This window comes from Tribolium castaneum, chromosome 3 (genome assembly GCF_031307605.1).
Source record: "Tribolium castaneum strain GA2 chromosome 3, icTriCast1.1, whole genome shotgun sequence".
In the NCBI taxonomy this organism is placed as follows: Eukaryota; Metazoa; Arthropoda; class Insecta; order Coleoptera; family Tenebrionidae; genus Tribolium; species Tribolium castaneum.
In genome coordinates this window covers 17,532,041-17,558,971 of record NC_087396.1, presented here as the reverse complement: position 1 = coordinate 17,558,971, position 26,931 = coordinate 17,532,041, and the positions used below count along the sequence as shown (strand labels likewise).

At 38.2% G+C, this 26,931-nt stretch overlaps 6 protein-coding genes across 10 annotated transcripts; 4 read left to right on the top strand and 2 right to left on the bottom strand.

The window, feature by feature from the left end:
- Window positions 1–54: 54 nt before the first annotated feature.
- Window positions 55–778, top strand: Dlc90F (Dynein light chain 90F). Of its 3 annotated transcripts, none has more exons than XM_015981659.2 (2): window positions 55–196; window positions 295–778. In XM_015981659.2, exon 2 carries the CDS (start codon window positions 299–301, stop codon window positions 659–661), a length of 363 nt encoding a protein of 120 aa, XP_015837145.1. In that variant the 5' UTR covers window positions 55–196; window positions 295–298; the 3' UTR covers window positions 662–778. The 3 variants fall into 3 exon arrangements, with proteins under 3 accessions (XP_015837145.1, XP_973473.1, XP_008199731.1); XM_968380.4 differs by having other exon boundaries at window positions 93–239; XM_008201509.3 differs by having other exon boundaries at window positions 113–239; window positions 287–778.
- A 1,144-nt stretch (window positions 779–1,922) lies between these two features.
- LOC662309 (uncharacterized protein) lies at window positions 1,923–5,918 on the top strand. Its single transcript, XM_968415.5, has 6 exons — window positions 1,923–2,360; window positions 2,407–2,583; window positions 2,633–2,971; window positions 3,018–3,352; window positions 3,398–3,629; window positions 5,093–5,918. Exons 1-6 carry the CDS (start codon window positions 2,061–2,063, stop codon window positions 5,336–5,338), a joined length of 1,629 nt encoding a protein of 542 aa, XP_973508.1. The 5' UTR covers window positions 1,923–2,060; the 3' UTR covers window positions 5,339–5,918.
- Window positions 5,840–6,533, bottom strand: ND-B22 (NADH dehydrogenase (ubiquinone) B22 subunit). The gene is made up of 3 exons (XM_968447.4): window positions 6,357–6,533; window positions 6,164–6,306; window positions 5,840–6,114 (listed from the first exon to the last, which is right to left on the bottom strand). Exons 1-3 carry the CDS (start codon window positions 6,449–6,451, stop codon window positions 5,927–5,929), a joined length of 426 nt encoding a protein of 141 aa, XP_973540.1. The 5' UTR covers window positions 6,452–6,533; the 3' UTR covers window positions 5,840–5,926.
- A 151-nt stretch (window positions 6,534–6,684) lies between these two features.
- On the top strand, window positions 6,685–10,889 carry LOC662381 (uncharacterized protein). 2 transcript variants are annotated; one of them, XM_008201511.3, is made up of 5 exons: window positions 6,685–6,845; window positions 9,316–9,417; window positions 9,476–9,597; window positions 9,652–9,798; window positions 9,843–10,889. In XM_008201511.3, exons 1-5 carry the CDS (start codon window positions 6,830–6,832, stop codon window positions 10,023–10,025), a joined length of 570 nt encoding a protein of 189 aa, XP_008199733.1. In that variant the 5' UTR covers window positions 6,685–6,829; the 3' UTR covers window positions 10,026–10,889. The 2 variants fall into 2 exon arrangements, with proteins under 2 accessions (XP_008199733.1, XP_973572.2); XM_968479.5 differs by having other exon boundaries at window positions 9,473–9,597.
- Window positions 10,890–10,939: 50 nt separating this feature from the next.
- LOC107398245 (uncharacterized) lies at window positions 10,940–18,915 on the bottom strand. Of its 2 annotated transcripts, XM_064355385.1 has the most exons (3): window positions 18,672–18,914; window positions 13,775–13,885; window positions 10,940–13,716 (listed from the first exon to the last, which is right to left on the bottom strand). In XM_064355385.1, exons 1-3 carry the CDS (start codon window positions 18,783–18,785, stop codon window positions 10,990–10,992), a joined length of 2,952 nt encoding a protein of 983 aa, XP_064211455.1. In that variant the 5' UTR covers window positions 18,786–18,914; the 3' UTR covers window positions 10,940–10,989. The 2 variants fall into 2 exon arrangements, with proteins under 2 accessions (XP_064211455.1, XP_064211456.1); XM_064355386.1 differs by lacking the exon at window positions 13,775–13,885 and having other exon boundaries at window positions 18,672–18,915.
- Window positions 18,916–23,234: 4,319 nt separating this feature from the next.
- LOC662519 (uncharacterized) lies at window positions 23,235–25,232 on the top strand. Its single transcript, XM_008201512.3, has 8 exons — window positions 23,235–23,413; window positions 23,462–23,832; window positions 23,879–24,033; window positions 24,089–24,258; window positions 24,307–24,500; window positions 24,549–24,678; window positions 24,725–24,904; window positions 24,956–25,232. Exons 1-8 carry the CDS (start codon window positions 23,309–23,311, stop codon window positions 25,187–25,189), a joined length of 1,539 nt encoding a protein of 512 aa, XP_008199734.2. The 5' UTR covers window positions 23,235–23,308; the 3' UTR covers window positions 25,190–25,232.
- The last annotated feature ends 1,699 nt before the right edge of the window (window positions 25,233–26,931 follow it).

The following is a 26,931-nucleotide window of genomic DNA, read 5'->3' as shown; positions in this document are numbered from 1 at the left end:
ATCTAAATGTTTGGTAGATAATGTATAAATTCCAGCAACTGGATATTGATTTTATTTCAACATTTATTTATGAGACAGTTTTATATAAAAAATTTCGTTGCGTGATTAATAGAAATTTTTTTATGATATCGGTGACGTTTTGTTAGGTTGGTATTACCACGCCTTGTCACTTTTGACGTTTCCTCTTTTGAAAGGGGTGAGTTTGTTGTCATTCCTGCGCCGCTTGAGGCGAAATATCAGTGAGATTACAAACCATACAGTGTATTTTCCAAGAATTAACTTGAAGAATTTTAGTATCATGGAGAAAACGAATCAAGAAGTGTTGGACCAAGATCTGCAAGAGGAGGGCCAGTTCGTGGTCGACGATGTGAGTAAGATCATTAAAGACGCGATAGAAACTGTGATAGGAGGCAACGCATATTCCCAAAATAAAGTCAATGACTGGACGACTTCGGTCGTGGAATGTTGCACATCAGAATTGACGAAATTGATGAAACCATACAAGTACATCGTGACCTGTACCATAATGCAGAAGAACGGGGCCGGTTTGCACACCGCTAGTTCGTGCTATTGGGATAATAACACGGATGGGAGCTGCACCGTGCGTTGGGAGAACAAGACCATGTTCTGCATTGTATCAGTATATGGATTAGCTATTTAAATATTTCAACAAGTAATTACAGTCATGGATTTGCCTTTCAAGAATAATTTATCGTATTTATAAGTTTCTACTTGATAGTGATTGTTACGTATTAATAAAGTCATTTTTTTATTTGGATTTTGTCATATTATTTACATTTGAAACTACAGTTGTTAGCTGTTTCAAAAATATAAAAACGCCAACGTCGCATTCTCTCTCAAAATTAGCTGTTATATTATTCATGCATTTCAAAAAAATAACAGCTTTGTTCGCGGTAGCGATCCTGAACTAGTTCCAGCTCTAGTACGCTGAATCCCGGATCGGTTCAGAATTAGTCCCAACGATCCTGGGACTCGACGAAGGATTTTTAGTTCTAGACGTGCGCAGTTGAAAGCGGTTTTGTCTCTGTTACTCTCATGTCTTTGAATATTTTTGAGATTGGAATCAATATAAATAAACTGTCTGTTTTGATTACCGGAATTTAGTTAATACTTTACTAAATCGTAATTATTTGTATATAAAATAATGTTTGTAAATTTGAAAATGGGTTGTTTTCTACAATTTATACCTTTTCGTTTTAGGTTTTTCGAATAACTCATTTCTAACTTTGTTCAAATTTTTGTAGCTTGTTAGTTTTTAAACATTTGTTGTGTACTTGACAACGATAAATTATCGTTTGCGGTTGACTAAAATCCATAACTGGTTCAGAACCGCACATGCGCTGTAAATAAATCCTGGACTACTTCAGAATTAGTTCTAAAAATCCTCCGCGAACAAAGCTAATAAATAGCTAATACAATTTCTTCTTTCAATGAGAGATCTTAGCATTCATAACTATTTTACAGTTTTATCAGTCTTATGTAAAAAGATAATTCGGTAAAATGTGACGTTGCTTTTTAATTAAGCTGTATAAAAATGTAAAATAGTTATTAAAGATTAGATCCCTCATTGAAACTACGGACTGTTTATAAAAGAGTGTTGGCTCTCAGGTGGTTCTGTAATTTAAATTTGCCGCATTTAATTATTTTATTACTATCAAATTTCTGAAAAGTACCAGTAAAACTAACATTGTTCGTTTTTTCTTGAACAAAACGGCAAACTTCTGAAACCTACTACGATCCTACATTCATTTATAGACAGATTGTATAAATTACATTAGCTATTAATTTTTTGAAGGGCATGAATAATTTAGAACAGTTAATTTCGAGGGAAAATGCGACGTTGGTGTTAATAATAGAAATAGAAATTCGCGCCATAAACCCATTTCAAGTTTTTCTACGATTGGCTACAGTGGATGTCAATGTCACTAATAAAAAAGTCACTCGCAAATGTCAATAAACGAACGTAAACAGACTTTCGTCGTATTTATTTATTATAAGTTCGTGTAAAGATCGAGGTATTTAGTGAATAATTGCTAGACATGTCGGAAAGCGTGCCCCCGTCCTTGAGTCAATACTTCGGCGAAAAAACCGACGATAAAGTAAAGACAATAGACCTATCCGAAGAACTAAATGAAGCTTCCACAAAAATAACCGATCTTAAACTAGATGACAATCTCCCAAGTGCTAAGAAAAACGAACCAGAAGTGTGTCGAATATTCGCCGAAACGCCACCACAAGCCAAAGATCAGACGACGTCATTCTTCGATTTAATTGGAAACAACCACAGCGTTACCTCCAACGGCTTGATATCAAACCTCGACATAACGCCAAACAACGACGTGAGTGACCTAATTGTGTGTTCCACAGTTTGGTAAATTTTTCTAGGACGGTTTTTGCCCCAGAGTGGCACTAGGCTCGGAAGCAGACCGCAGGAGAGATGCCTGGATACCTAGCGAGAGGACCAGACAATGTCTCATTGCGTGCGCCACGGCAGCCCCCGGTACGTATTTTCCAGACAGGGAGCTCCTCACCATGCCTGGGGTCCTGCTAGAAGAGGATTTGGTATGTTTGCTAAATAGTCAAAGGGGGAAAATTAAACTTATTTAAAAAGGGGGACAATATCGGGGAAGCAGTCACCTTGTGTCTTGGGGAGGCCGAAGCCGCGCAACGAAGTATCTTGTCCGAAAGCGACGTAACGCAGGACGAAAGGGGACTGAGAGAGTTAGTACAAGCGGGTTCATACCGAGCCGCAATTAATTTAACTGCGAGACTTTTAACCATTTACGGCCAGGGTCGGGGCCGCGCGGGCCATCCTAGCAAACATTCGCCCCATTCGTTACAGCTGTGGTTCACTCGTATCGCCCTTCTAGTCAAAATCAAAGCCTTTGCAGTTGCTCAATCGGAAGCTGCCCCTTTTGGTCAGCTCGACAAGCCGGACGTTTTCTACCAGGTCTCTAGCCACAAATCACCTTCGACCACTTACCGCAATTTTACAGTTTTACCCCGAGATGTATGGGGGCCGTCCAGGCTCCATCGCTTCATTTTCATTTCGTTTACTCTTAAGCGAACTGCCAATGCATTGCGGTAAACCCAAAGACTCGTTAACAAAGCTGTACAGTATGAAGTCCACGATAAAACAAATGTTGGATAACTTGAAACAGGGCTTGAGCGAGGACGGCAGCCCTATCGAAATTAGTGAGTCGGATCGCACCGATTCGATTCGACTTTGGACGGGGCGCGAGACTCGAGTCATGCACTCTATTGTTAATTGTGCCCTGGCCTTGAAAGATTATGAATTGGCAATGGTGATGATGGAAGAGTTGTGTCACAGGTGAAAAATAGGCGAGGGAAGAAAGTTTCTAATGGTGGGTTTAAGGGATGGGACGGCACGTCATATGTTGTATTCGGCGTTAGGAAGGTTGAGACTGCAAGTGGGCGACGTGGCAGGGGCGGAGACTTGTTTTGATGAAGCAAGGGCTTTGAGGGGTAACACGACGGATTTGAGGGAGTATGTGGATCGGGGGTTGCTCGCTGTGGCGCAGAATTCGTTTGATGAGGCCTATGTCTGCTTCCAGCAAGCCAGTCTCCTGGACCCCACAAATGTTATGGTAAAGTTTTTTTTTTGGTCCCTACGTATTAGCGCCAATGGTGTATGTAGATTCACAAAAACAATTCCATGTTATTCCAATTCGTTCCAATTATTTTCAAAAATGTACACCTAATAAAAAAGTATTACTAAGAAAAAAGAAGCGGCCGAATTTCGAGTGGCATTCGAAAAAGTTAGCAATAGACCTGTTATATTTTCAATAGTGAGTTATCTTTAGAGTCAAATAACTCTGAATTTACCTAAACTTAATGCTCGACTTAATATTAGTTAAATAATGACGGTTCTTTGAATTACTACCTTAGGTCTGAGTTACAAAAATTCTAAGTTAACTTAACAGAGGTTATTTCGAAGTTGTTTTTTTTTTGGCTTTAATCTGAAGTTTCTTTTTAACTCGAAATTAACTCGACATTGTCCTACTTTACCTAAGATTCTAATAAACTATGTTACTTAACAAAAAATCATTGAACGTATATTAATAATGTGATAATTATTGTTGAATAAAATTTTTCGAAATTTCTTTTGTTTTCGAGTGATGCAAAATTTTATTTATTTATTTTTTTAATGGTTAAGTTCAGAGTAAAACCTTCGCAAAACACTGGTTTGAAAACATTATTGGATTAAAAGTAATTTTTAATCTTTAACCAAAAAAATCGTCCTACCTTTAAAAACAAATAAATACGGTTTCGCATAACTAGAAAACTAAAAGGAAAATTTTATTCTTTAAAAATTATCCACAATTTTAACAGATTTGGTAGGTGATGATCATATTCTAAATTCTATTTTTTTCCATAAAGTAAATAGTTATAGAAAGTCGATTCAAGCTTTTTTGTCATTTGAAACTTTTCGCCGTATTAGAGGAAATATTGTAGAACGAGTTTTTAGCTGAAAATAGCGTAACTTTCGACCATGGAAGGCCCTTTCGACATGATATTGTAATTTTTTTTTGGGCGTGTTATTAACTTCTTTTAGGGAATTTATGCGAAATAAGTGAGTTTTTTTTTGGCTGAAAAAAGTACTAAAACCCTCGAAAAATTACATTATTATTTATTATTATTTATTATTTCTTCTGTTGTGCAAAATTTAATTTTTACACTTTTGGTTTATAAGTGTGCTCAAGCATTTGGGAACAGCAAAAATAATAATAATTTTATTAAAAGTACTAAGATTTCAAAAAAATGTAGGTGGTGATATGGTTATGCACTAGTGTATTTTTGTTAATATCTTCATGTTAATAATACCCACATTATTTGGTTTTGATAACTTAGATTATTATTTATTTTATCAATAAAAACGAAAACAAAAAACAAAACTTGCTGTGTGAATTTTAACATCAACCGCCTCTGTACACCAGTGTAGTCAGTAGGATTCATTAAAAAATTAAAATTTCCAAAGGCTAGTTTCGCCACATTTTGTGCTTTTCTCATTTAGCATTTAAGGACTTAACCAGCTGTGCTTCCCTTGCAGATCCTCAACAACATGGGGGTGTGCCTCCTCTACGGCGGCCACCTAAAGGAGGCTATTAAGGTGTTAGAAAGTGCCATAGAGTCAAATCCGGTTCACGCCCTCCATGAGTCTTTGCTTTTAAATTTGTGTACCTTGTACGACATGGAGTCGTCGAAAGGCCGTATGAAAAAATTCGCCCTGTTGAGACAAATATCGAGGTATCAGGCAGATGCCCCCACGACGATTCTTGAAAAACTGTATGGATAATTAATTGTGTGGATTTGTTAATAATTGTTTATCTGTGATTCCTCTAAGTTAAATCATTTTCTTTAGCACTAATTTATTTACATTTGTGAAACATTGGCGCAATTAATGAATTTCCATCCGAAATCGTGGCCTAAACGATTTGTTTTTAATATTAGGTCAAAAATTGTCACGGTCATCACGTTTTCTCCAACATCACAATGAGATAAGTGCCTTAAAAACGCAGAGGCATCTCATAATTAAAGTGCACTAGCGTGGTTTTGGATTTTCACGTTTCAGTATTAAATGTTGCCACTAAAAATATCGTTTGGTACAAAGGAACTACGGTTTTGTAGGCGTAGGTGGTTGTGCAGACACAATAACGTAGAGCTAGGGGTGTTAAAGTGTTGTGAGCTGTAGCTACTTGTAGAAATTATGCCAAAAGTTGAAGGAATTGTATACTTTCTAACGTTTTTAATTCAAGCCAATGTCGCTTCATTCATCAAAAAGCAATGTTTTCATCTGTTGTGTTATGAAAGAGTTTATTTGTTAACAAGTTTCACTATTTATTACACTGCAACTCAATAAATGTCTACACAATGAATTTGCTTTTTAGTGTGGTAAAGCCTCGCTTTTACCGAATTTCTTTTCCCACAGTTTCACATACTCCCGTTTCCTTTGCTCACGTCTTGCGAAATATTCAGGGTATTGCGCCTTTTCCAAGGGGTGCCAGTAATCCAGAACCCAATCTGGGGGAATCACCTCCCGGCCATGGGCGACACCACCGGGAGAATGGGGGACTGCAACAAACAATTAAATTCAAAAATCAAAACAATCGGCTTGACGCACATTTCCTAGGCAACCAGTGCTGTTTTTTAAACAGTTCTTCCTCGCCTTGTGCGATTAAATCTTTAGCAATTCGCATATCTTTAATGTCTTTGTTTAAGTCGAAACGGTTCCTCATCAGAACGGCATGGTATCTGTACACCTCTCTGCAAGAGCCCTGGATTATGTAAGAACATAACGTGGGGACTAACTGTACCTTCGGTCATACCAAGACTCAAGACATCGTAAGGCTTGCTTGTACAAGCTTTTCACTTTCTGTGTGTGTGAAACAAGGCCCGTAGGTAAGGACATTTCACAAAAATTTTGTTAAATTTTGAGCAAAGTTTTGACAATCAGCTGTCAAAGAATACGCCAAAACACAGTGCTGCCAACGTGGTCACGACAGAACGCGTATTGGGATTGCCAGGAAATTGTTTTATTTTGATGCGATAGCGGTACACCAGTCCAGTAATTGGGCCCAATTTGTTGCATTTTGATTTTTTCGTATTCTCATTGAGCTGTGATTATTTTTAAGCGTTTGTTAGTTTTGTTAGGTTGGTGGTGGTGCACATGCGCGTCTTTTGACGTTTTATTCGTGTGGTGGTGAAAGAAGTGAAGTTTCACAAAACAAGTGTAATAATTGTAATTAATTTTGTACGATAATTGTGATTATTAGAGTCGCCAACGAAAATGAGCGATAAAAAAGGTAAGTTGTGGTTTTGGTGCCGTTAGGAATATAAATCGCCTCGGTGTTCACCCCCTTGGAGGGCTACACGGGCCCCATCCGCGATCCGCCGTATTTCGGCAAAAAAGACGATTTCGAAATCTCGGGGGCAGATTTTGGCAAAAATTTTGCATAGTTCCGTGCAGGATGTTCCAATCAATACTAACAGTTAGGTTATCTTTGTCTGAATCAGGTAACTTCCATGTTCTTGCTCATTCTGTTCCCATGCCTTTTTAATAGCCTTGTCCTACATTGCAAAATACTGCAGTAGGTAATGTTAGGGTTTTTAATAAACTGAATGTGATTTAGGGCGATTTATATGATGACGATGTGTTATTCCAGCGCCTGGTTTTAAATCGACTGGGGAGGAGCCGCGGACCGCAAAGGATCTCGGACTGCAAACGATACAGTACATATTTATTTTCATGTGTTTTAAACAGTGGCTGATGCTTGTTGGTTATACCCGCTCAACGATTTTACCTTCACTAGATTTTTGGTTGGGATTGCATACAACACTGCATTTTTTCAACCAGAATGTTTGCTTCTTCCCACAGTTTTTTTTAGTTCAGTACGGGTCGACAATGCAGTGTTGTAACAATTACTGTAGCTGAAGATGTAAAAATTCTCAGTGGTCCAACATTAGACATTTGTGGTCTATCACTGCATGATGAAGTCCAAAAAATACGCAACTCCCACTCGGGCCCGCTTTTATTTAAGCAGCGTTTTAACCAACAGATGGTTAATTTTTTCTTTTGCGTTGGCGTCCATAAGGTCATAACTCGTGAAAAATTCATCAAACGAGTCGCAAGAGCGGAAAGAATGCCATTCGAGACATGCAATCTTAAACTAGATAAGAAAATCGATTGCTGGAATACCAATTCGTGACAAAAGTTTCCGCGTTTAGAAAGTTTCGGCTGCTTGCGACAAGTTTTAAATCGAAAGCATTTCCACTTGCAGCATAATTAAATATTTATATTCGAGGAGATTGTCTTTGTTTTGTTATTCCGTTTCAGTTTTTGCAAGCCATTTTAATTAAAGGAAGTTGAGAGAACCAGTAGTTCTCAAAACCAGTAAATTTCGTACATTGTAAGATTTTGTGCGTCTCCCGTTTGTCTAATAAATAAAGTCTGGGGTCCGAGTGCGTCGTTGCATATTTTTTGTTGTGTGTGGGTGTAGGGTGGTACTTACTGGATTCACCCGGTGTTTGCTACAATGTTGGCTAAAACCGCTGCAGCACCTCTACGTCGCTAATATATCGTAAAATCAGTTCCACTTATCGGATGAAAATTTTAAATTTTACAAACTCTGATAAGTGGGGCGTTCTCTGCCACAGGTCTACGGGATTTTGTATTTAAAATGTTTGAATTACCTTATTAATATTATGTGACTAATCTAGATTAAGTAATTATTTTTTTTGATAGAACTTAGTATTTACTTGTGCATGGTGCTAGGGTAAATTGCTTTCGAACTTCGAGTCAATAGGTGTAACTAAAAATCCGACGAAGCAATGTACCAAAACACTCGATCTAATGATTTTTATTTTTGCATGCCTTATGGTGTACATATTAGGGCATGAACATATTTCCAAATTGGTAAAAACGTCTTCAGAAAAACAGATTCTTTCTCTAAAGGAAAAAATCTGTTGGATGATTACACTTGATTTCTTAATCAAGTCCCGCTTTCATATGTCCAAAATAACAACATTAAGCTTGTTTTTAGATATTTCGCATGCTATTATTCAACGGTTTTAGCAGACGGCATCGGAGTGTAAAATTTCTGCTGAAACTGTCTTTTTATTTATTTTCTTGCATGATTTTATTTTATAGTTATCTCAACAAATACACTTCTGGCATTCCTTGTTTGTAACCCGAGAAGTGTATTTTTCACTTTTTTCTTTCTTATTTCTTTTGTTTGCATGTTTTATGCACATAAAGATCATTCTGCATTAGTCAGTTCCTTCCAAAGTTCCCTCGGGTTGAAATGATGTGATGTTATCTTTTGCATATGAGGAATAAGTGCTGTCCTAAATCCAGATAAATTTTTCGTGAGATGCAGAATGAATCCAATGCATGCTTTCAGATATAATATCTTTTCCTATGAATAACGTACGGAAATAATCTAAATGTAAATAATAGTTATAGGAGTATTTTGTAATCTAGTCGAAAATACGATCTGAAAAATTTGTGCAAAAATATTCCTATTCTGTGAGTCGACAATCGAAAATATTTTTGCATATCTTCGAGCAACGTCACAAATTTTCAGTGTTTTCCACTAAAAAAGCATTAATTTCTTTTCTTTGCTTCATTTTAGATTTCTTTGATCAATTAATAATCATTTGCAAATTAAAAACCAAAAAAATAACCAAAATCACAAAACAGTTGGTTTGGTTTTTATTTTTCATTACGGCGTTTTACGATCGAATGTTTAAAACGGTATTTAATTCGGTTTGCAGCTATAGGGGGCGCCGTACCCCCGCCATCATCTGCGCAGACATTCACTCCTCAGCCTCCACCGCAGGCTAATCAGTCGGTACCAACGCCACAACCATATGGAGGTATAATCCTTCCAAAATACAACCATGACGCCACCTTCCGCTGTTCTATTTTCAGTAGTTCCTGGTTTACCGACCGCTTCCCCTTACGTTATACCTGGCCAAACCCAGATTTACCCACAAGGGCCTCCCCCCACCTACGATCAGGCTTTGACACACCCAGCTGCGATAGTGGGGCAGCCCGTAAGCCACTCCCACTTCGATAACATACGAAGTGACTCCCGAAACTGGTTTCAGATGTACCATCCGGGCACGATGTATGCCGCCGGATACCCCACCTACCTCGGGTACCCCACTTACGCCCCTATGCAGTATTATCCCTCTCTGGGCGCGTATTCGTACGCGATGCAACCAGCACAGCTGAGGCCCACGATCATGATTCCGGTAAGTGAACTTGATCGTGTTTGGGCTATTTAACTGTTCCCTAGAACGGGTACGACGCCGGGGCGAGGTTTGATGGGATAGCCCAGCCCGTACTTCCTCCGGCCCCACCCGGGGTTCCGCCCTCCGCCGCGCAGCTAGCGGCGATGGCGGGCCACCAGGTGGCTCTAGGACAGAAGAAAAACTCTTTTCTGGCAGGCGGCTCCGATGGGGGATACACATTCTGGTAGGAAACGGCCCTAGGTTTAAGCAATTCAAATTAGGTTAACGAAATTCTTTATTTTATCTTAACGACTAGCAAGGTCTGTCTAGTCTATATCATTTCAAGTACTAAATGTCGGAAGTGAGCCGTCTAAGTCACTTTTGTACATGAATTGCTGACAACTTAAAAAAACATATTAAAATGAGTTATTTTCAAAACGAAAAAAATATTAGAGTACAAGTTAGAGTGATCTGAAACTGTCCAATGACGGTTCTAGGTAATCTGTTATTGTTTGATGATATTAAGACGTTTCCTGTTTGCATAACGTGGCGTTTCTAGGATTACGTGACAAATTATCTTCGTTCTTTCTTTTTTTGTTGAATATCTATTAATGTGCAATAAACGTTGTTGACATTGTAATTTATTGTTTTGTAAAATTTTAGGTTTTGTTGCGAAGTTTTTAGGTACGTAAAATTTTATAGGCAATAAGTTGATTGGTGATGCGACTGGTTCCCAACTAAAAATGTGCGATTATATTTTTTATTTGGGAATGAGTCTTCTTTTTAGAGATATTTCTTTTATTTTAGTTTTGGAAAGCAAGTTTGAAGTCAGTTCTGCCGATTGTACGGCAACACTTTCATTTCCTAAAAAAATAAAATAAAAGAACTATCAAGACGATGCAGCTTAATGAATATTTACTAGTCAATAACAAGTAAAACAATCGATAGAATATTAATTGAAAAAAATATAAAACACCAACAAAAACTTCTTGTTACTTGCCATAATTTTGTTATACTAATGTTCTGTTGTTACTTGAAACTTTTACAATGAAATTGAACTATTGTGAGACTGTGAAGATCTATTGTGAAAAATGTAATGCTGTAATATTGAATGAGTGTTTCTTTTACCCATTCCCAGGATTCCCAATAAAAATAATAAAAATACGTATTTAAGTCTTTAATGATACAAAAATAATAATAATAATAGAAAACCTAAGATAACTCCTGAAGATTTTTAACTCGAATAGCCGGTTGTACAGTATTTTCTTTTGATATACTCTGTTCCTTAGCCTTTTCACTATTAAATGAAACACGACTTGGCGGCATCAACGCGTCAGTTATTGAGCGAAGCGTATCAATTGTAGCAGCAGTTGGTTGATCGCTCCGCCCGTTTACCGTCTTGGCATGGCTTATGACAGGGAAAGCTCCTTGTGTCGTCGTCGATAGCGATACTAAATTAGGTGGAAGGAGGATAATATTTGTAATCTTGTTGTTAGTGGTGCTGGTACAAATGTTTTGAGTACGATTTAGCAGAATGGAGGTGCTTGCCATTGTTGTTACGGGTCTTGCTGCCATTGTTGTTACGGGTCTTGCTGCCATTGTTGTTACGGGTCTTACTGCCATTGTTGTTATGGGTCTTGCGATGAATTTCTGCGGAACGTTGTTTATCAGTTGACTTGAAGTCGTCACTACCGCCGGAGCGTTGAAAAGAGTATAAGTGAGGTTGTTTGGAGCGGGTGGCGCAGGTGGCTTTGCCAAAGGTCTGAGCTCTTGAGGTGTTGTGGTGAACCACAAGTCGTTCAGTTTTTTGGCAGGCGGTGCTTTGGTGGGTTTGTATTCCACAGATACGGTCGGTCCGTGATGGACTTGGATTGGGATTTTGTATTTATTGAGATGTTTACGGAGGTTTTTAAAGATCTTGACCCGGTTGGTGTTCCCATTTACGATTGGGTTGTCCTCGATTGGATTGTCCGGTGGAGGTGTATCAGTTTTCTTGTCGGCGGTGGTTTTTGGGAGGGATAAGATGCGTTTTAAAATGTTGACGTCGGTATCATGGATTTTGATTTTTTTCAGAAGTTCGTTGTTGATTACATCTATCATTTTGTTTGAGCTCTGTGTTGGCGGATCATGTCGCAGTTCTGGCATTTCTGGTTCTTCGTCTGAAATACAGATGACGTCGTCATTATTGTTATCACTCTGTTCGTTATTCATCGCTTTTGGCGTTTGTCTGTCCGAGATCACTTCTGTTTCATTAATAAAGTTTTCCAATTCGCTAATTGCTTTAACTGTTACGGGATCACAAATTACAAGTCGCCCGTCTAAATCATCATCGCTGTCACTTTCCTTCTCAGCAGCGTTTTTATCTTCCTTGTCTTTATCTTTCTCGACTTTATCATCCTTCTTGTTATCTTTTTCCGTTTGGAAAGCGGTAAAATACTTCTTCTTTATTTCCTCGTCTTCATCGATCCTGACTAATTGAAGCTTAGGAACTTTCAACTTAACGGGACTTTTATTTATGCGACACTTTGTCCTAACGTGTTCATCTCGATGGGCCAATGTTCGAAATCGTTTGCTACAAAACGGACATTTCGTGTGAGTTTTCCTTTGGTGAATTTTGAGTTCTTTAAGACTTGATTTTTGTGAATCACAAACTTTACAAGTGTATAGTTTGTGGGATTTGGAAACAAGAGATACCAAAGACAAATCAGGCATATTACTATTAGTCGGTACCAAATCCAATGCTTCGGTGAATGTAGCCTTGTCAGTGTTTTCGGGCAGTTTCGTGGAATCGTTTGAAGTACTTCCACTATCGATGTCTCGAACAATGGGGTCGCTGTCTGAGCTGTTTTCCTCTTTTTCTGTGTCCTCCGAATCAGAAAGAACAATCCACGTGTAATTAGTAAACTCTGTTGGAGCCGGTAAATGAGGATCTTCCTTTGTAAGAGAAGATTTTTTTTGGTTTTCAATTGGTTTCATACTCGTATTTGGACGAGATGAATCAATCTGTAAAATTGCAGAATTTTCATTTTTGTTCTTGTTAGATTCATCACTTCGAAGAATAGTCGTTAATGTTATTTGATCCTTTAATTTATCAATTTGCTTTGGCTCCTTTGGAGTAGCCCCCGATTGAGCAATACTATCTTTAAGAACTACTTGATTACTAGATTTAACAGTAGAATTCTGAAGACCCTCTTTCTTCTTAGGATCACTAACTGGGTTTTGAAGTGAAGCCACGTCTTTTTTTCTATCACATTTCACATTTAATTTTTTCCGAAGCACTTCAACACTAACATCAGTCTCTGTCCTATTACAACCCGCGACTTGGTTTTTGTCACACGTTGTGCCCGATTTTTCAAGATGTATCTTTTCATCAGCACTGCTAACAAGAGTCTGAAGATTATCCCGCGCAAATCGAACATCCATTTTAACACCCACTGCACTGCGTCCTTTTGTTTGTTCGCATGATTTATTTGTACTATTCGAACAAGCACTTCCCGGTCGAGAACTTTCGGAATCAACACTCAATCTTCCATTTCTTTTGGAGCTTTCAGCCGAACTATTCTTTTTAGTGTTTTTCCCTTTCGGATCTAACTTACGCTTCTTCGCTACATTCTCTTCTTTAATTGCCGATTCGTATGCTTGTCGTTTTAACTTTGCGATTTCGGCATCACTGTAATTACGCTCTTTGTACCATTCGTCAACTTCATCCGTGAGCAAAGTTATGTATGCTCCGATATGCGATTGTAGGCATTTTGTGGGAATTATCACGCCTGGATTTTCATGGACCGCTTTTCTTACTGAAGGATGCGCAAGCTTGTAATTGATCGGACCGACTTTTGTACAAGGGGCCGCAGTCACCTTATTGGATGGGCCGGCTTCTTTTTTGGAGGTCACAGAGGTTGAAGATGTTGGCACCGTGTTGGGACAAACGTACTTTGCCTTAAAGAAAGAAAAAACTTGAAAAGGGAACTGAAAATCATTTAAAATGGCAATGTACCTTTAGATCTCTATCATTTTTCATAGAGGTCATTCTAAACTTGTACATTTTTATCGTAATTTGACAACACGTGCTGCACACCATTTGTGTAACTTTATCCGACTGGGAGATCTAAAAAAAAGAAGACACGTACATACAAGTGTATTGTTTGCAAACTCTTTAATATGGTATGCCATAAGTATTGAATCTATTGCAAATGCAAATGCAATCGTACGTTGTGTAGGTAATCCATCAAGTGCGAATAGATATGGTCCGACAAGTTATATGGACAACACGTATAGGAAAAAAGACGAAGGTAAGTGTGTCATATCTCTGGTAAACGGACCGCATTTGGTCCCTCTTTCGGGCATTGTATTGTACGAACTCGTTATGAAGGATCGGCCATAAAGGTTTTACATTCACTGGACATGGTCTCAAAGTGTGCTAGCAAGGTGTAAAACACCGTCAAATTGTTTCAATATACTGTCTTCTACAGTTTAAGAACGTAATGCTCCGAAGATGTAGTGCTTGGTATTTTTATACCAAATTAAAGCCAAAATGGCTTATGCCGAATTATGTTCCAAGGTAGTTCCGAACCTTTGCTAACTGCGTCACAAGAACGAGTGGTAGGGTTAATTGCGAGTTAAAATGAGTACTTGGAACCACTTTGTTTGAGACAAGAAACTGTCTTTGTTATGGGAAAAAAGATAGGAACTGTAGAGAGTGGAGGCTATAACTACTTAATGTCTGTATAGGCAAAGTATATGACATTTGGTGGGGATGCGCATAAACGGAAAATGGTCCGACGAGTCCCTGTTTCGTAAAATAGAAGTGTTCAGTAGCTACTCAATCAGCTATTTCCATTGTGTGGTTGTTGGGCTTGGAAGTCACAACACTGGAAAAATTCGTCACCCTGCTCCACTAGTCTTTAGTACTTTAGTACGATTTCCGGCGCTAAATTTGTTTTTTAAGAGCAATCACTTACAAATAGTGTAAGTAAAATGGTCAGGTAGGAATTGTGTCATACAGCCCCACCACTCATTTGTAAGTGTGCGTTGTCAAGCATTCAAAATGTTCCAAAGCATGCTTAGAACGAACACCTTCGACGGTATTATTTCCGTGAGAGTTCATTCAGCATGAACAGGTCACGCCTCTAAGCGAGCATAGTCGATAACCTTGCTCCGGGTGTGACAGGCATCGTTGCCACGTTAGAGTGTCTGCGGTTGTTGGAATGTGGCCTGATACGCGTGACCTCAATGCTTCATTCGTTTGAATTTATATATTCTTGAGCAATATATACGATTGTCAACAGATGTTAGTGAAGGTATATAAAAAATGTTCACGCAACACGTCATCAAGTGCGATGTCATAATAGTCATTATTTGACGGAACATTTTTACGTTGGCAGGAAGCAAATTCGCGACCGTATTTTTGCCAATTTCAAAAATTTCAAGGGGCGTTCTTGCAAGATTACTTTCATTATCTTTCATACTCGTGTTTTTTCATAGAATTTGGATAGTACAATACTTTTAAATCAATTTTTCACTTTCAAAACTGAGACATTTCCAACAGCCACAAAAACCCCTAAATTGGTTAAAATCATAATTTTTGCTTAAAAACAGGATAAAAGGGGACAAATTACAAAAAATAGTATAAAAAACCTGAAGCACTCATTCTTTCAAAAAACTCGTGGCTAACGCCACTTGTTTTTTAAACTGAATTTGTGCTTTAAAACTGGTCTTATGAAACTTGTTTTTTAATATACTATTATATACCAAGTGAATTTTAGGGGTTTTAATGACCGTGGATAACGGGTTCACTGGCCAGAGAGCCACTTGACCTGACCTGACCTGACCTAACCCACGGGACAGTACATTGCCCAATAATTTCCATGATAGAAAAATAATTTTATTTCTTACTAAAATAAATTTCTACAGAAAATAAAATTTCCTCAATTTTTGGCCTTTTTAACAGTACTGACAAATATATAAAGCGAGGGGTACGCAGGTGTACGCAGCTCTGATAAGACATGATATGTGGTGGGGATGCGTATAAACGGAAAATGGTCCGACGAGTCCATCGACATTTTTTTATAAAACTGTCATTTAGACAATTTTTTATAATTTGTTTTAAAAAAAGAGTTAAAAAAAGTAAAATCTCGGAAAAATGTAACAAAAAAAACACGTTCTGTCTTGGTTTCGGCAAAGTCTGAAACTGACCACCTTTATTGTTAACGTAACAAAGACAATATTTGACATCAAATACCGAAATACCTGACATCTGAGCACATCTTGGTTGCATACTATTTCAAAATTTTCTAAGAGGTTACATTTCAAAAAAAACATTAAGGGCCTGTTAATAGGAACATATTTATTGGAGAGATAAATTTAAACTTCAGTTAAAACATAGCAACGCCAATCAGATACACATTGCATTAGCACTTTACGGAGAGATAAAATTTAACTGAATTTTAATAGTACCAACAACCGGGCCTAACTACAGGCGGTCTGTATTATTTATTAGCTTAACTGTATTCCGTTTCCGTTCACACTAGAATTTTGCAGCAACGCATTTGCATTTTTTTGAGTGAAATGGAGCACAATGGAGTTTCTGGCGAGTTTCCTTGGCTCAAAATTTGTCGCTGGGATTTAGTTTAACACAAACTTATTTTTTTATAAAAAAAACTCAATTTATACTTTATTTCTAAAAAATTCAAATGCGCCGTTACAAAATTCTAGTATAAACTGAAATGGGATATAGTTCAGGTATCACTCGTATGCGCAGTACGCAGTTGGCGGTGAAAAAAATCTGAAATTTTTAGTAACAGTTCAGAATCAATCCCAGTGATCCTCGGACTCGAGTCCGAGTTGCGCAGTTCACTAAAGCGGTTTTGTCGGTTACTCTATCTTAATATCTTTTTGAAGTTGAAAATGGGTTGAAATCACAATAAAGAAATTGTCTGTTTTGGTTACCAAGATTTATGTAATACCTGATTAAATCGAAATTATGTATTTATTTGTAATTTTTTGTGGCTTATTAGTAAATTATCGTTCGCGGTGGACGAAAATCCGTAAAACTGGTTCGGAACCGCACATACGCTTTAAATAAATACTGGACTAGTTCAGGATTAGTTCTAAAAATCCACTGCAACTAAAGAGCTATTACAGGTTGTCTAAAATAAGAAAGACCCTAACTCGCGAATGCGCAGTGGACAAAATAAGGGTGGGGAGAGAAGCTTCTATACAGTGGGTAATAACTCGTTAAAAAAACGGGAGTAGGGATAGTTGGTTAGTGGTAATAACGCTGAAGCGCTGAGAAGCAATAAAAAAAATTAAATTACTGCCTCAATCATTAAAAAAAAATTGTTGTTTGAGGATGTGTCTCCAAACGGTTCAGTCAAAATGCTGTGATGGGACACAGAATCAATGAAACTATTAATTCGTCGCGACCCTTCGACATTTTGTTGTATCTCCAGGAGCAGAATTTCCGTCGGCTGAACACGTAGATGAACAAAAGCACATTTTCACAGCCGACACACCAAACTGGTTTTACAAGATCCTTTTCACATTGAGGCGTGTCGGGTATAAAACTGTATTTTTGTTCATCAAAGATCTGTGTCTGTCCAATACAATGGTACAAATTTCCCTCCAAGCGCTACAATTTGTGGTGGGGAAGACAGTGTCGCCAATCTACAACCATTATATATCTGTTATCTATGCTTCTATGCCCTGTACACAGTTCGGCTGTTCAAATCTCTCTTACAGAGACTTGTTTTATCTATCTTCTATCCACATTTCGCAGACTTTCTTATTTTAGACAACCTGTTAGTAGTTAAACATACTACATTAACCTTGGATCTGACGGCGCATGGCAACAACACTTTGGCGTTCGTTCGCCACCAGGGTGGTGAAACCTAAATGCACCAAGCCAAGTATAGGCGCCAAATTCAAAATCGACTGTAGTTCGGCTTGCTATCGCAGATGTCGCACACACGTATAGTCAATTTTAGCGAAGCTACCTATAATATCGGCAGAAATTAACAGTGGACCTGTGACAGTTGCCATTGTGTAAATCGCCATTTTGTGCTTGGTTTGTTTGGTGTTCGCCTTCGGCTTTGTTTTATGTGAAATTAGTACTGTTTTGTGGTTTTTTTCGTGTGTGTGCTTTTTTGAACTTTTTTATTGTGGGAATATAAATAATTTGATGGATCAATCATTAGTTTATAGTTATCGTATCGTGTATATTGACTAGTGATAATAAATTTTTATTACAAGTTTATTGTCTTTATTTATTCTCATATTTTATTTTTCGTATTCTTTGTAAATATTCAGCAACAATAGTTGTCTAACATCAGAAAGTGTTATTAGCAACTATTGTTGTGAATATTTACAAACAATACGAAAAATGCAATCAAACTTTAAAAGAAAAGTAACTACGGGCAATTCAAATCGCCCGCCGATAACGCTTAGTACGCGCTGGCAACAATAGATGTGCTAGTGACACTTTCGCTCTATCGGGACAAGGACAGATGCGTTTCTGTAAAACCTGTTATTCTGTGTTCGCCACTCAAGCGGCGCTCAAGGTCACAGTAATGTTTAACTGATCGATTACTTTATTGATAATAATTGATCGATCAAAATTTTGACTAAATTAAAACAAATAGCTACGTTTTTAACGAAAAATGAACGTGTGTTAACGGAAACTTCACGGGCGTGGTCTTCCGATGACCAAAATGGCGGCGACTGCTTACTGCGTTTTGTGAAAACCAAGTAACCTAACCTAACCGGTCGATTCTCATCCCCACCACGTCAATTCCCCCTCCAACACACAGGTCAATAACCTCTAACCTAACCTTCACCACGGCGGACGTAACTTCCTATCACCAACAGTATCAAAAACGCAAAACAAGCAAATTTACCTCAACTCCGCTGGTCGTATGGATAATCTCCGCCATATTATCAACCATCGAACTTCCGAACACCCAAAGCAAATTTTCCGTGCCTAAGCACAAACGACACATTCTCTGAGCCATTGTTTTACACTTTTTCACTATTGTGTTAATCAGAAGTAGACAAAGCGTTACCTGTGACGTTACAAACGCCCAGCTTTTTCCACTTTAGAGCGTGGAATATTACAGCTGACGCATACGTGAGGAGGGAGTCAGGGGAAATTGCGCAGTGAACCTTTGCGCAGAGATTTCTCCTCTTATGCCGCACGGCACGCTACCCCCACTCTCCGTCGTTTCCCACGCCAACGGTATTTCTACAAGTTGCATGGTAATAACAAGCAGACGTCGAAGTTTGGCGGAAATTCGACGACTGTTTCCGTGCGCCAACATGGCGGGCCGGGCGGTCTCTCGTGACCTTGTGTCGATGAACGAGCGACGATTGCAGTCGGACGGGTCACCGAAAGGCAGCGTAGCGTTCTGAAACCATGCTTTGTTTTCATAAGGAGAGGGGCAGGGTTTTCAACGTCAACTTAGTAAATTTTACTTACCATAACTTGCTCTCAAGAAATTATAGTTGTTTCTGCCAGTAGCTCAAAAAATTAAATTGACCGGAAAACAATTTTTTTTTGATATACGACTTAAAAATTTAATATTCAAAGTATAATTTTTAGTCTTAACTATACATTATGACGTGGTCAATGTTAAGCAACGTAGTTTCCGGAGTTTCACATATCATGGCTTCACAAAATGCTAAATTGCAAGATGTTTCCTAATTATTAGTACAAGTGTAATTTTTAAAAAATAATTAAGAGAAAGTACCAGACGATCATTTGAATTTACAATTAGAGTAGGCTTTGATTTTTTCTTCGGTATGGCAACGCTGATTTTAATTTATCATAATTGGACAAACTTAGAGTCAAATAATCAAATTTCGAACGGTAATATTTAATTAAAATACTTTTTTTACATTGTTTATTGTATATTGCATAATTAAAGTACTAAACTCATTAACTGGTCAACATTCCTAAATTATATTATTGGAAAATTATTTAAAATAATGGTCTTATACATCCTTATTGTTCAAGAACCCGAAATAAATTCAGAGCAACTCCGTATTTGGGGCAATATAAATAATTAGGGCCTTGTAGTTTTTACGATGATTTTCAACGTTGTTAGAGTTTTCCTTGTAGGTATTCGAGTGATAAGTATGGTGAAAATCCAGTTTTTTGTAAAAACTTTTTTATGTAACTAACCATTTACCTATTACAACATAGTCTCATTATGTCATCATCGCCTTCGTCTCCATAATTATTGAGATCACCACAAGAAATCAGAGACATAATCTGTGACTCTAATTTGAACGATTCTGACTAATTATCAAGCGCAAAATTTGTCTTTTTTCCGTTCTGACGGCTTCATCAAATCCTTTTTTAATATTTTTTGAAATATCAAGTTTTGGCACAGTTTTTGGTTAAAATTTGACCCGATTTAATTATTTTGCTGAACATGGCTCAAATGGGTGGTACCTGGACGTGGTGAGGAGGGGGCTCAATACCCTCATGTCCACAGGGGTTAGTTTCTGGGACCGTGGACATGGGGGAAGCCCGGAATCTCGTGCCCATTTGAATGCCTCTCTGTTAGTGACTAGAGAACGGCGACCTCCGGACACCAGGGAATTGTATTTAAAACCTCTGCAGTACGCGGTGGGCTTGTTGCAGTCATGTTTATTTTCCTGAGTAATCGTGGGACTTCGGGACCACAATGAGTGGAACCACAGACACCACCGAAAAGGAAGGTTCAACAGGCACGGCTCATCGCGGCTGGAGCCGTGACTGTCGTGGGCCTTATTCATTTATTGAACCATGAATGACCCTCACGTAACTACAAGGGGCAACTAGTTATTCGGAAGATATACCATTTTTCAATCAATTTGATTTTTTATTAAGTGTATGGCTGTCCTACATAAAACCGAAACCTGTTTACTTCCCTTTAGCGAGGTCACGACTTGCGAAATTATTGTTTGCAGTTAAACCTTAATGGAAATTGGTGAAAGTTCAGTAGCGGTCAGGGACCCGGACCGAACCAAAATAGAACCGAAAACCGGACCGGAACCTAAATTTTGTTGGAACAGTTCCAGTGAACCGGAACCGTTATTATCCGGACCAGAATCAATATTTTTACAATATGATCTGTAGGCAAATTCACGACGGTTTGCGTGTGATTCGCTTTTAAGCAATTTTCGAGTCTATGGTAGATGCAAAAACCGTTACGGCAGAACCTCTGTTTTATTTGGATCATCCTTCCAATTAAGAAAAGTAAAATTTTGCTACATTATTTTGATTACACCCATGTGTGCAACTACAATAATTGAAGGAGAATTGGAAACTAGACCGGAACCAAAATCGGAACCCGTATTCTGTTTTATTTTTTTTATTATTGAATGGGCATCAAGGGCTCATCTAGAACCGTAACCGTAACGGAACCCAAAATGCTTATTAATTTAGAACTGGAACCATAACGGCACCCAAAATTTTTACTCATCTGGGACCGGAACCGGAACCGTAACGGTAACCGTTTGGGTCGGGGTCCCTGATACCGGTATAAACCGAGGTATAAACGATATAAACACGGTCGCAGGACAATGACAGACTTCAATCGCGTTAAATAATTAAGATAAGAGCTTTTGCTATTGAAATTACGAATATCTCTTAGACATAATTGAAATCCTGTTTCATTGTATGTACTGTGAGATGAGGTCCAACATTATGTGGGTTTTGTTTAACCCAAAGTTGAAAAAATTGTCCTGTCGTGTCGTCCATCCAAATGTGAGGGTCTAGATCCGTGTCTAGCCACATACGAGTAGCAGTGCCGATACTGACTTCTGTTCCTAGCCGTTATAATATTCGTTATTGTCATTATCTTACTCGCTTTATTAGTAATCAACAGACTCGGCTTGAAAAACCTAGGACTGCTTCCTGGTTCTAATTGTCTGTTTTGTTTAATTTTTTTATAATATGCCCGTGGCGGTTTTTTATTTAGTCTTTTTGGCATTTTTACGACAGTTTTTGTAGTTTACTTGGAACTCAAGTTTAACACACTCACTAACAACTCACTCCCAGTTTCTTGAACGATTTCACGATTGGATAGTTGCTAAGGTAGAAATGATCTGATTGGTGTTTTCATAAAAATTATAGAATCGATAGAATTTATGTAACGATAACTCGTTCAAGAAACCAGGGATAAGCGACTCAAGTCAAAAGATCAAGAAGAATCATGAGAACTGAAAATGATTAACGAAACCAAAAGAACTCCATCTTCTCATGTAATTTAGGCATGTGACTGTTCTAGTCAATTTTTCCCACTGGCACAGTAGTATATACTTAATTATTATCTTGTTGGTTTAGATAAATCATCCAGATGTGCAGAAACGACGCCAACCTTACACTTGTTTTCAAGGTCCAGACCTCAGGAATGCGTAAGTCCTGAGAATGAATTGAGAGAAAGCACTTAAGTCACTACTGGAAGATTATAGTTTTTACTGTATTATTATGATTCTTTTCGGAGCAAACACGTTGTCCTGAAACATGCATACTTTTATTTTAAATTAATAAAATAGATAAAAATTGTCTTTTCACTCGATTATCACTAATTATTAAAAATTTTGTCATGGAACTACTTTGTTTTATTATTCCTATCTCACGTGCAGCTTCTTTTTCTATATTGAGCAACAGAAAAACGCTTTTTGGAGATTTTTATATAGCTTAGGGTAGTACTTACAGTTTCACAAATTTTAAACTTGTTGTTTTTCGTATTACTAACGTATTATTAACGATTACCGAATAACTAAACGCACAGACGATACAAAAACAAATTTAAAATAGAAATTTGTTTGTTACTAATATCACTGCTAAACAAAGCAGTTTGGGGTGTTTATGTTTTAAATCGTATCAAAAAGTATCAAGCACGGAAGCATATATCTACCTACGTACGCGTACGCTGAAATCAATGCGAAGGACCAAGTGTTTAAAAGCCTCATCAGCTAGAGCTGGACCTAGACCAATGTGATATTTATTTTTTTTGTTTAGACTAAAAGCCTAATTAGTTTTTATAATTTACTAATCCACTTTGTCGCCCCTGAAAATATTGCCGCCTCGTGAAAATGCACCGGCAGGATCTTGCACAGATTACTCGATGTCTATCGTTTCATCATTCCTCATTGCCTTGTCTCACCATGACATTGATATCGATTTCTAACATAATAGCTCTAATAGCCATATCTCCCGATTTGAGGGAATTTCTGGATAAAATACTTACTCGTATATCGTTCAAAACTGGTGGATTCCAACATTGGTAGTACCAGTTATTATTGATATGACGTTTTTTTCTTGTTACGGTCTTAGACTTATTATTGGTAATTTAAAAACAAACTAGAAGTTTCAAAGTTAGCCGAAATACGATTATCATTACTTTCATCTAAAACTACAACGTTGTTTTCATTAAAACAACAATTGTGGCTTAACTAGGTTGGACGTGTTTGAAAATCACCGTTGGCCAAGCACGTGTCAAACCTTTAACACCCTTCAAACTCTCGTCAAAATTCTAGCGCAATGGAAATCGAGAACAAATTAGACGAGGACTTCGTCTTCTACCTCGGCTTCGTCGGTACTTACTTCAAACATATCCGCGATAAAGACATTCGTCACCACTGCGAAGTAAGTTCTCCAAATCCCCAAAGCACCACAAACCTTATTTTTTAAAAGCAATGGTTGCTAAAACTCTGCGGGGAGCCTTGCCAAGGAATTGAAAAGAAACGAGGCCGCAATATCTACCTCTCACAACTCATTCTATGCATGCAAACTGGAATTTTGGGCAATGAATTTAAAGTTCCGGTCAACGAAGTCGATGTAGCGAATGCGACCCAGGTGTTCCAGCTGCAGCCCGAAGGAGAAGCATTTCAGACCCCAGGATGGTTGGAGGATAACGATGCTGATGTAGGTACTGCTGCCAGGAATGCAAAAACTGGGCGGACTTACGTGGCTACGCGTACATTGCCGGGAGGACAAGGGGCTTTTGCGTACGTTGCCGTCTCCTTAGACGAGGAAGAACCCAAGTGGTTGGGAGGCGGGGAAGGGTGAGACTAGGTGGTTCATGGAGGGGCGTAAACAGCGAAGTTGTAGTGTTTTTGACCGGCATATGGAACAGAAGTTCAGGGAGGAGGTGCCCGATTATGAAATGGAAAAGATTCTAGCAAGGAGGAAAGATCCTAAAGAGCGGGAGAAGGTTATCACCTTCTATAAAGTCCTGTTGACAAATATTGAAGATGAGTTGGACGGTAGGTGACATGCGTTATTACGTTCACTGCTTTATATTTAATCGTTTCTTCACAGAGAAGATACATGCAGGTGAAAATGACACTGTTAATGGTCTTTTGGAGCAACTGGAACAAGATATGAGGGATCGTGGCCAGTTTGAACCATTCGCACACTTGAATGCTAAAGATTTAAGAAACGAACTTCTTCTAGTGCTACACGATCGCATTCAGCTAAGGATTAATAAAGTGACAGAAACCAAATTAGTGTTGTCTGTTGGGTCAAAGTTCTTTTAGGTGATGAAACGTGAGGAACTTCTCGATGAAATTGAGAAAGGCATTCTTGCGAAATCATTCTTTGAAACCTCTGTAACGCCAGAAGACAAGTTCTTGTTACCCCCGGCAATGTGGGAGCAAGCTATCAATAAAATCCCCAACAAAAAACTGCTTGAGAAATTAAGGGATAACTATCCGATGATTCTAATAGAGAAGTAGTAAATCCAGTGGAAATGATTGAGAAAGTTTTGAATGATTTCTAGATTCTTGAAGCTACTTTCTGATTATAAAGAAGAAATAGCTGTGAGAATGCACCGTCGACATGAAAACATCGCCGCGCAGATGAAGCGGGAGTTAAGACGTGAAGACGAGAAGGGGAAGAAGCTTGTCGAAGTAACTGACTTTTTTCTTTATTTCCTTTCTGAATTTCTAGTCCTAGGGTGCCCAAATCGCCTGCGACCACGCTACTGAGATTCTCAAGGCTGTCAAAGAAGCCTATACCACTAAGGCCGAAGTCGAGAGGAGAAATGCAGAGAAGGTTGCCATTCCAAAATCGGAGCATTCTGAGCTTTATGATCAAATGAGGGCCGCTTTGCTTGACACTCAGAAGTCTGTCGAGGTTTTCTTTATATACATAGGATTGTGGCTTGTTTTTGAGGATGTATTTTAGGATGAAGCGGCCAGAGGAAAAGTGTTGGCTGCTCAAATTGGAGAAATCAACGAACAGACTGAAATGTGTTTGAAAGTAACGGAAGAAAATGTCAGGAAGATTGAAGAGAAGAATATGGAAATAATGAAAAATATCAAGAGACTGAATGCCGCAATTGACAATCAGCAGAAGAGGATCGAAATGGTGCAGAAGGTGGGGGCGAAGAAGGGAAATCAGCTTGAATTTTTCTTTTAACGTTTTGAAAAACGGAACACATAATAAATACTTTTGAAACATATTTTTTTGTTTTTTTTAAAACGTACCCCAGTTAGAAACTGTTACACAAATAAGCACACAAAACGTATTCTTATCTTTTAAAGAACCAGAGAACTGAAATTAAGTTAGTTCATTTTGAAATCGTAGCGCATTTTCTGTCGATCTCTGCTACAGAAACTTACACGAGTCCTCCAGTCGTCTCGCGAGATGCCGCCCCTTTACCGTGAAAGAAGCCTATCAACAGGTTGCTGGTTGCTGTCCTCTGCTTCAATTTTTCGTCTGACTTGTGCAACAGGTGTCCAATCGCACCGCTACTTATTTGTGACTTTCATTTTTGGTAATTTTAATTTTGTCGTAAATATTAATAGGACATAATCTCGGATCCCTTTTACATGGAAACATATTCGGAAGGGATTAAGTGACGCCATGTTGAATTTAAAATAGTTAGCCACTCTGCGGGGTGCCTACGCAAATATCACTTCGGGTATTTGCATTTTGGGCCACTCTTGGGTTTTATGATTTCCCAAGAAAAAATGTAAATTGAGTAGTGAAACCCTAATATATTTCAACATACTGTGATCCAGACAAGAGAAATTGAATACACGGCCCCCAAAATATTTAATAATGAAACAAAAACATTCCCTTGAACAAAGATGTCTGCAGTACATTATGGATGCTTGAAATTCATTTCCAGCTGCTCCGCCCTTTGACATTTATCCTTAAAATAATTCCTCCATTTCCACTTCCTATTCGCTAATGTGCGTTTTGGTTTCCTCGTTGTTTCTTTGATAAAGGACTGGTTTATTTTTAAACCTAATTAGACCGAAGAGCTTTGGAAAAAAAGGATTCAAGGAAGTAAAATTAGATGTTCGTTCGTTTCCACATTATACCCACCGCTCTAAATATTTTAACGTTTCTTGATGAAGTGATGCTAGTTGAAACATTAACTTTAAATTTTTAATGTCAATTATTCGCCGGTTCTCTTCCAGTTCTCAAACTTACGAAATGGCTGCGGAGGTTGCGGAAAGTCGAAATAAATCTAGGTTAATAACTTGGAACTTTCAAAATAAAAAAGGAAAAGAAAATCATAAAGCTTGCACTTTAGTGCCACAATGAGTCACTTCAGCGTTTATCCTAGTGTATTTTTTACTTTACAGATTATTTTTTGTCAATTCATGCACATTATAAACATTTTCAAAAACGTTTGGACTGTTAGCTGTAATATCGACCTGCTAATACTGGCGATTTGGCGGACGGCACGCGCTTCCCTAGCACTGTTTTAACCCAGTATCAATATTCCAACATTCCTTGTGTTTAATCTCGCCGATTTCATTTCGCCCAAATCAATACTTCCCTTTATTAATCCCTCAAAGTACATTATTTTCAACTTTCATACACGAGTTATAACGAGATCGGTTAGCGTAACCAGCAATTTAAAAATCACCCGCAGAGCTAAAAGTAAATGATTAAATTTGATGAGTCTTTCGGGATAACCGCCACGATAACCGATTGCATCCCTCCGGCGAATCGGATTCAGATCCACGCTTCAGTTCCTCATAATCCATCTCCGAGCAGGAAATGCTAATTCGCGAAGGCCCAACTCATTACAAATATTCGAACGCGACGTCGCCACCAAGAGAAAAGTCTTGTTTGGCGTTGATTCTTGCGGCTTCTTATTGACTGCGATATTTGAGAAACCCCACCGGCGAGACTTGTATCGA

What these genes read in the sequence shown, in the direction of transcription:
- Dlc90F (XM_015981659.2), top strand. Translation starts at nt 299, where the DNA reads ATGGAGAAAACGAATCAAGAAGTGTTGGACCAAGATCTGCAAGAGGAG.
- LOC662519 (XM_008201512.3), top strand. Translation starts at nt 23,309, where the DNA reads ATGGAAATCGAGAACAAATTAGACGAGGACTTCGTCTTCTACCTCGGC. An exon ending in CCGATGATTCTAATAGAGAA is followed by an intron (nt 24,501 to 24,548) that starts GTAGTAAATCCA and finishes AATGATTTCTAG; the next exon opens with ATTCTTGAAGCTACTTTCTG. An exon ending in AGGGGAAGAAGCTTGTCGAA is followed by an intron (nt 24,679 to 24,724) that starts GTAACTGACTTT and finishes TTCTAGTCCTAG; the next exon opens with GGTGCCCAAATCGCCTGCGA.
- LOC662381 (XM_968479.5), top strand. An exon ending in AACGCCACAACCATATGGAG is followed by an intron (nt 9,418 to 9,472) that starts GTATAATCCTTC and finishes TTCTATTTTCAG; the next exon opens with TAGTTCCTGGTTTACCGACC. An exon ending in GGCCCACGATCATGATTCCG is followed by an intron (nt 9,799 to 9,842) that starts GTAAGTGAACTT and finishes ACTGTTCCCTAG; the next exon opens with AACGGGTACGACGCCGGGGC.
- LOC662309 (XM_968415.5), top strand. Translation starts at nt 2,061, where the DNA reads ATGTCGGAAAGCGTGCCCCCGTCCTTGAGTCAATACTTCGGCGAAAAA. An exon ending in ATGGAAGAGTTGTGTCACAG is followed by an intron (nt 3,353 to 3,397) that starts GTGAAAAATAGG and finishes GGTGGGTTTAAG; the next exon opens with GGATGGGACGGCACGTCATA. An exon ending in TGGACCCCACAAATGTTATG is followed by an intron (nt 3,630 to 5,092) that starts GTAAAGTTTTTT and finishes CTTCCCTTGCAG; the next exon opens with ATCCTCAACAACATGGGGGT.
- ND-B22 (XM_968447.4), bottom strand. Translation starts at nt 6,451, where the DNA reads ATGTCCTTACCTACGGGCCTTGTTTCACACACACAGAAAGTGAAAAGC. An exon ending in GAGTCTTGGTATGACCGAAG is followed by an intron (nt 6,307 to 6,356) that starts GTACAGTTAGTC and finishes GGGCTCTTGCAG; the next exon opens with AGAGGTGTACAGATACCATG. An exon ending in GCACTGGTTGCCTAGGAAAT is followed by an intron (nt 6,115 to 6,163) that starts GTGCGTCAAGCC and finishes TGTTTGTTGCAG; the next exon opens with TCCCCCATTCTCCCGGTGGT.
- LOC107398245 (XM_064355385.1), bottom strand. Translation starts at nt 18,785, where the DNA reads ATGGCTCAGAGAATGTGTCGTTTGTGCTTAGGCACGGAAAATTTGCTT. An exon ending in ATACGACCAGCGGAGTTGAG is followed by an intron (nt 13,886 to 18,671) that starts GTAAATTTGCTT and finishes TCTTTTTTTTAG; the next exon opens with ATCTCCCAGTCGGATAAAGT. An exon ending in AAAATGATAGAGATCTAAAG is followed by an intron (nt 13,717 to 13,774) that starts GTACATTGCCAT and finishes TCTTTCTTTAAG; the next exon opens with GCAAAGTACGTTTGTCCCAA.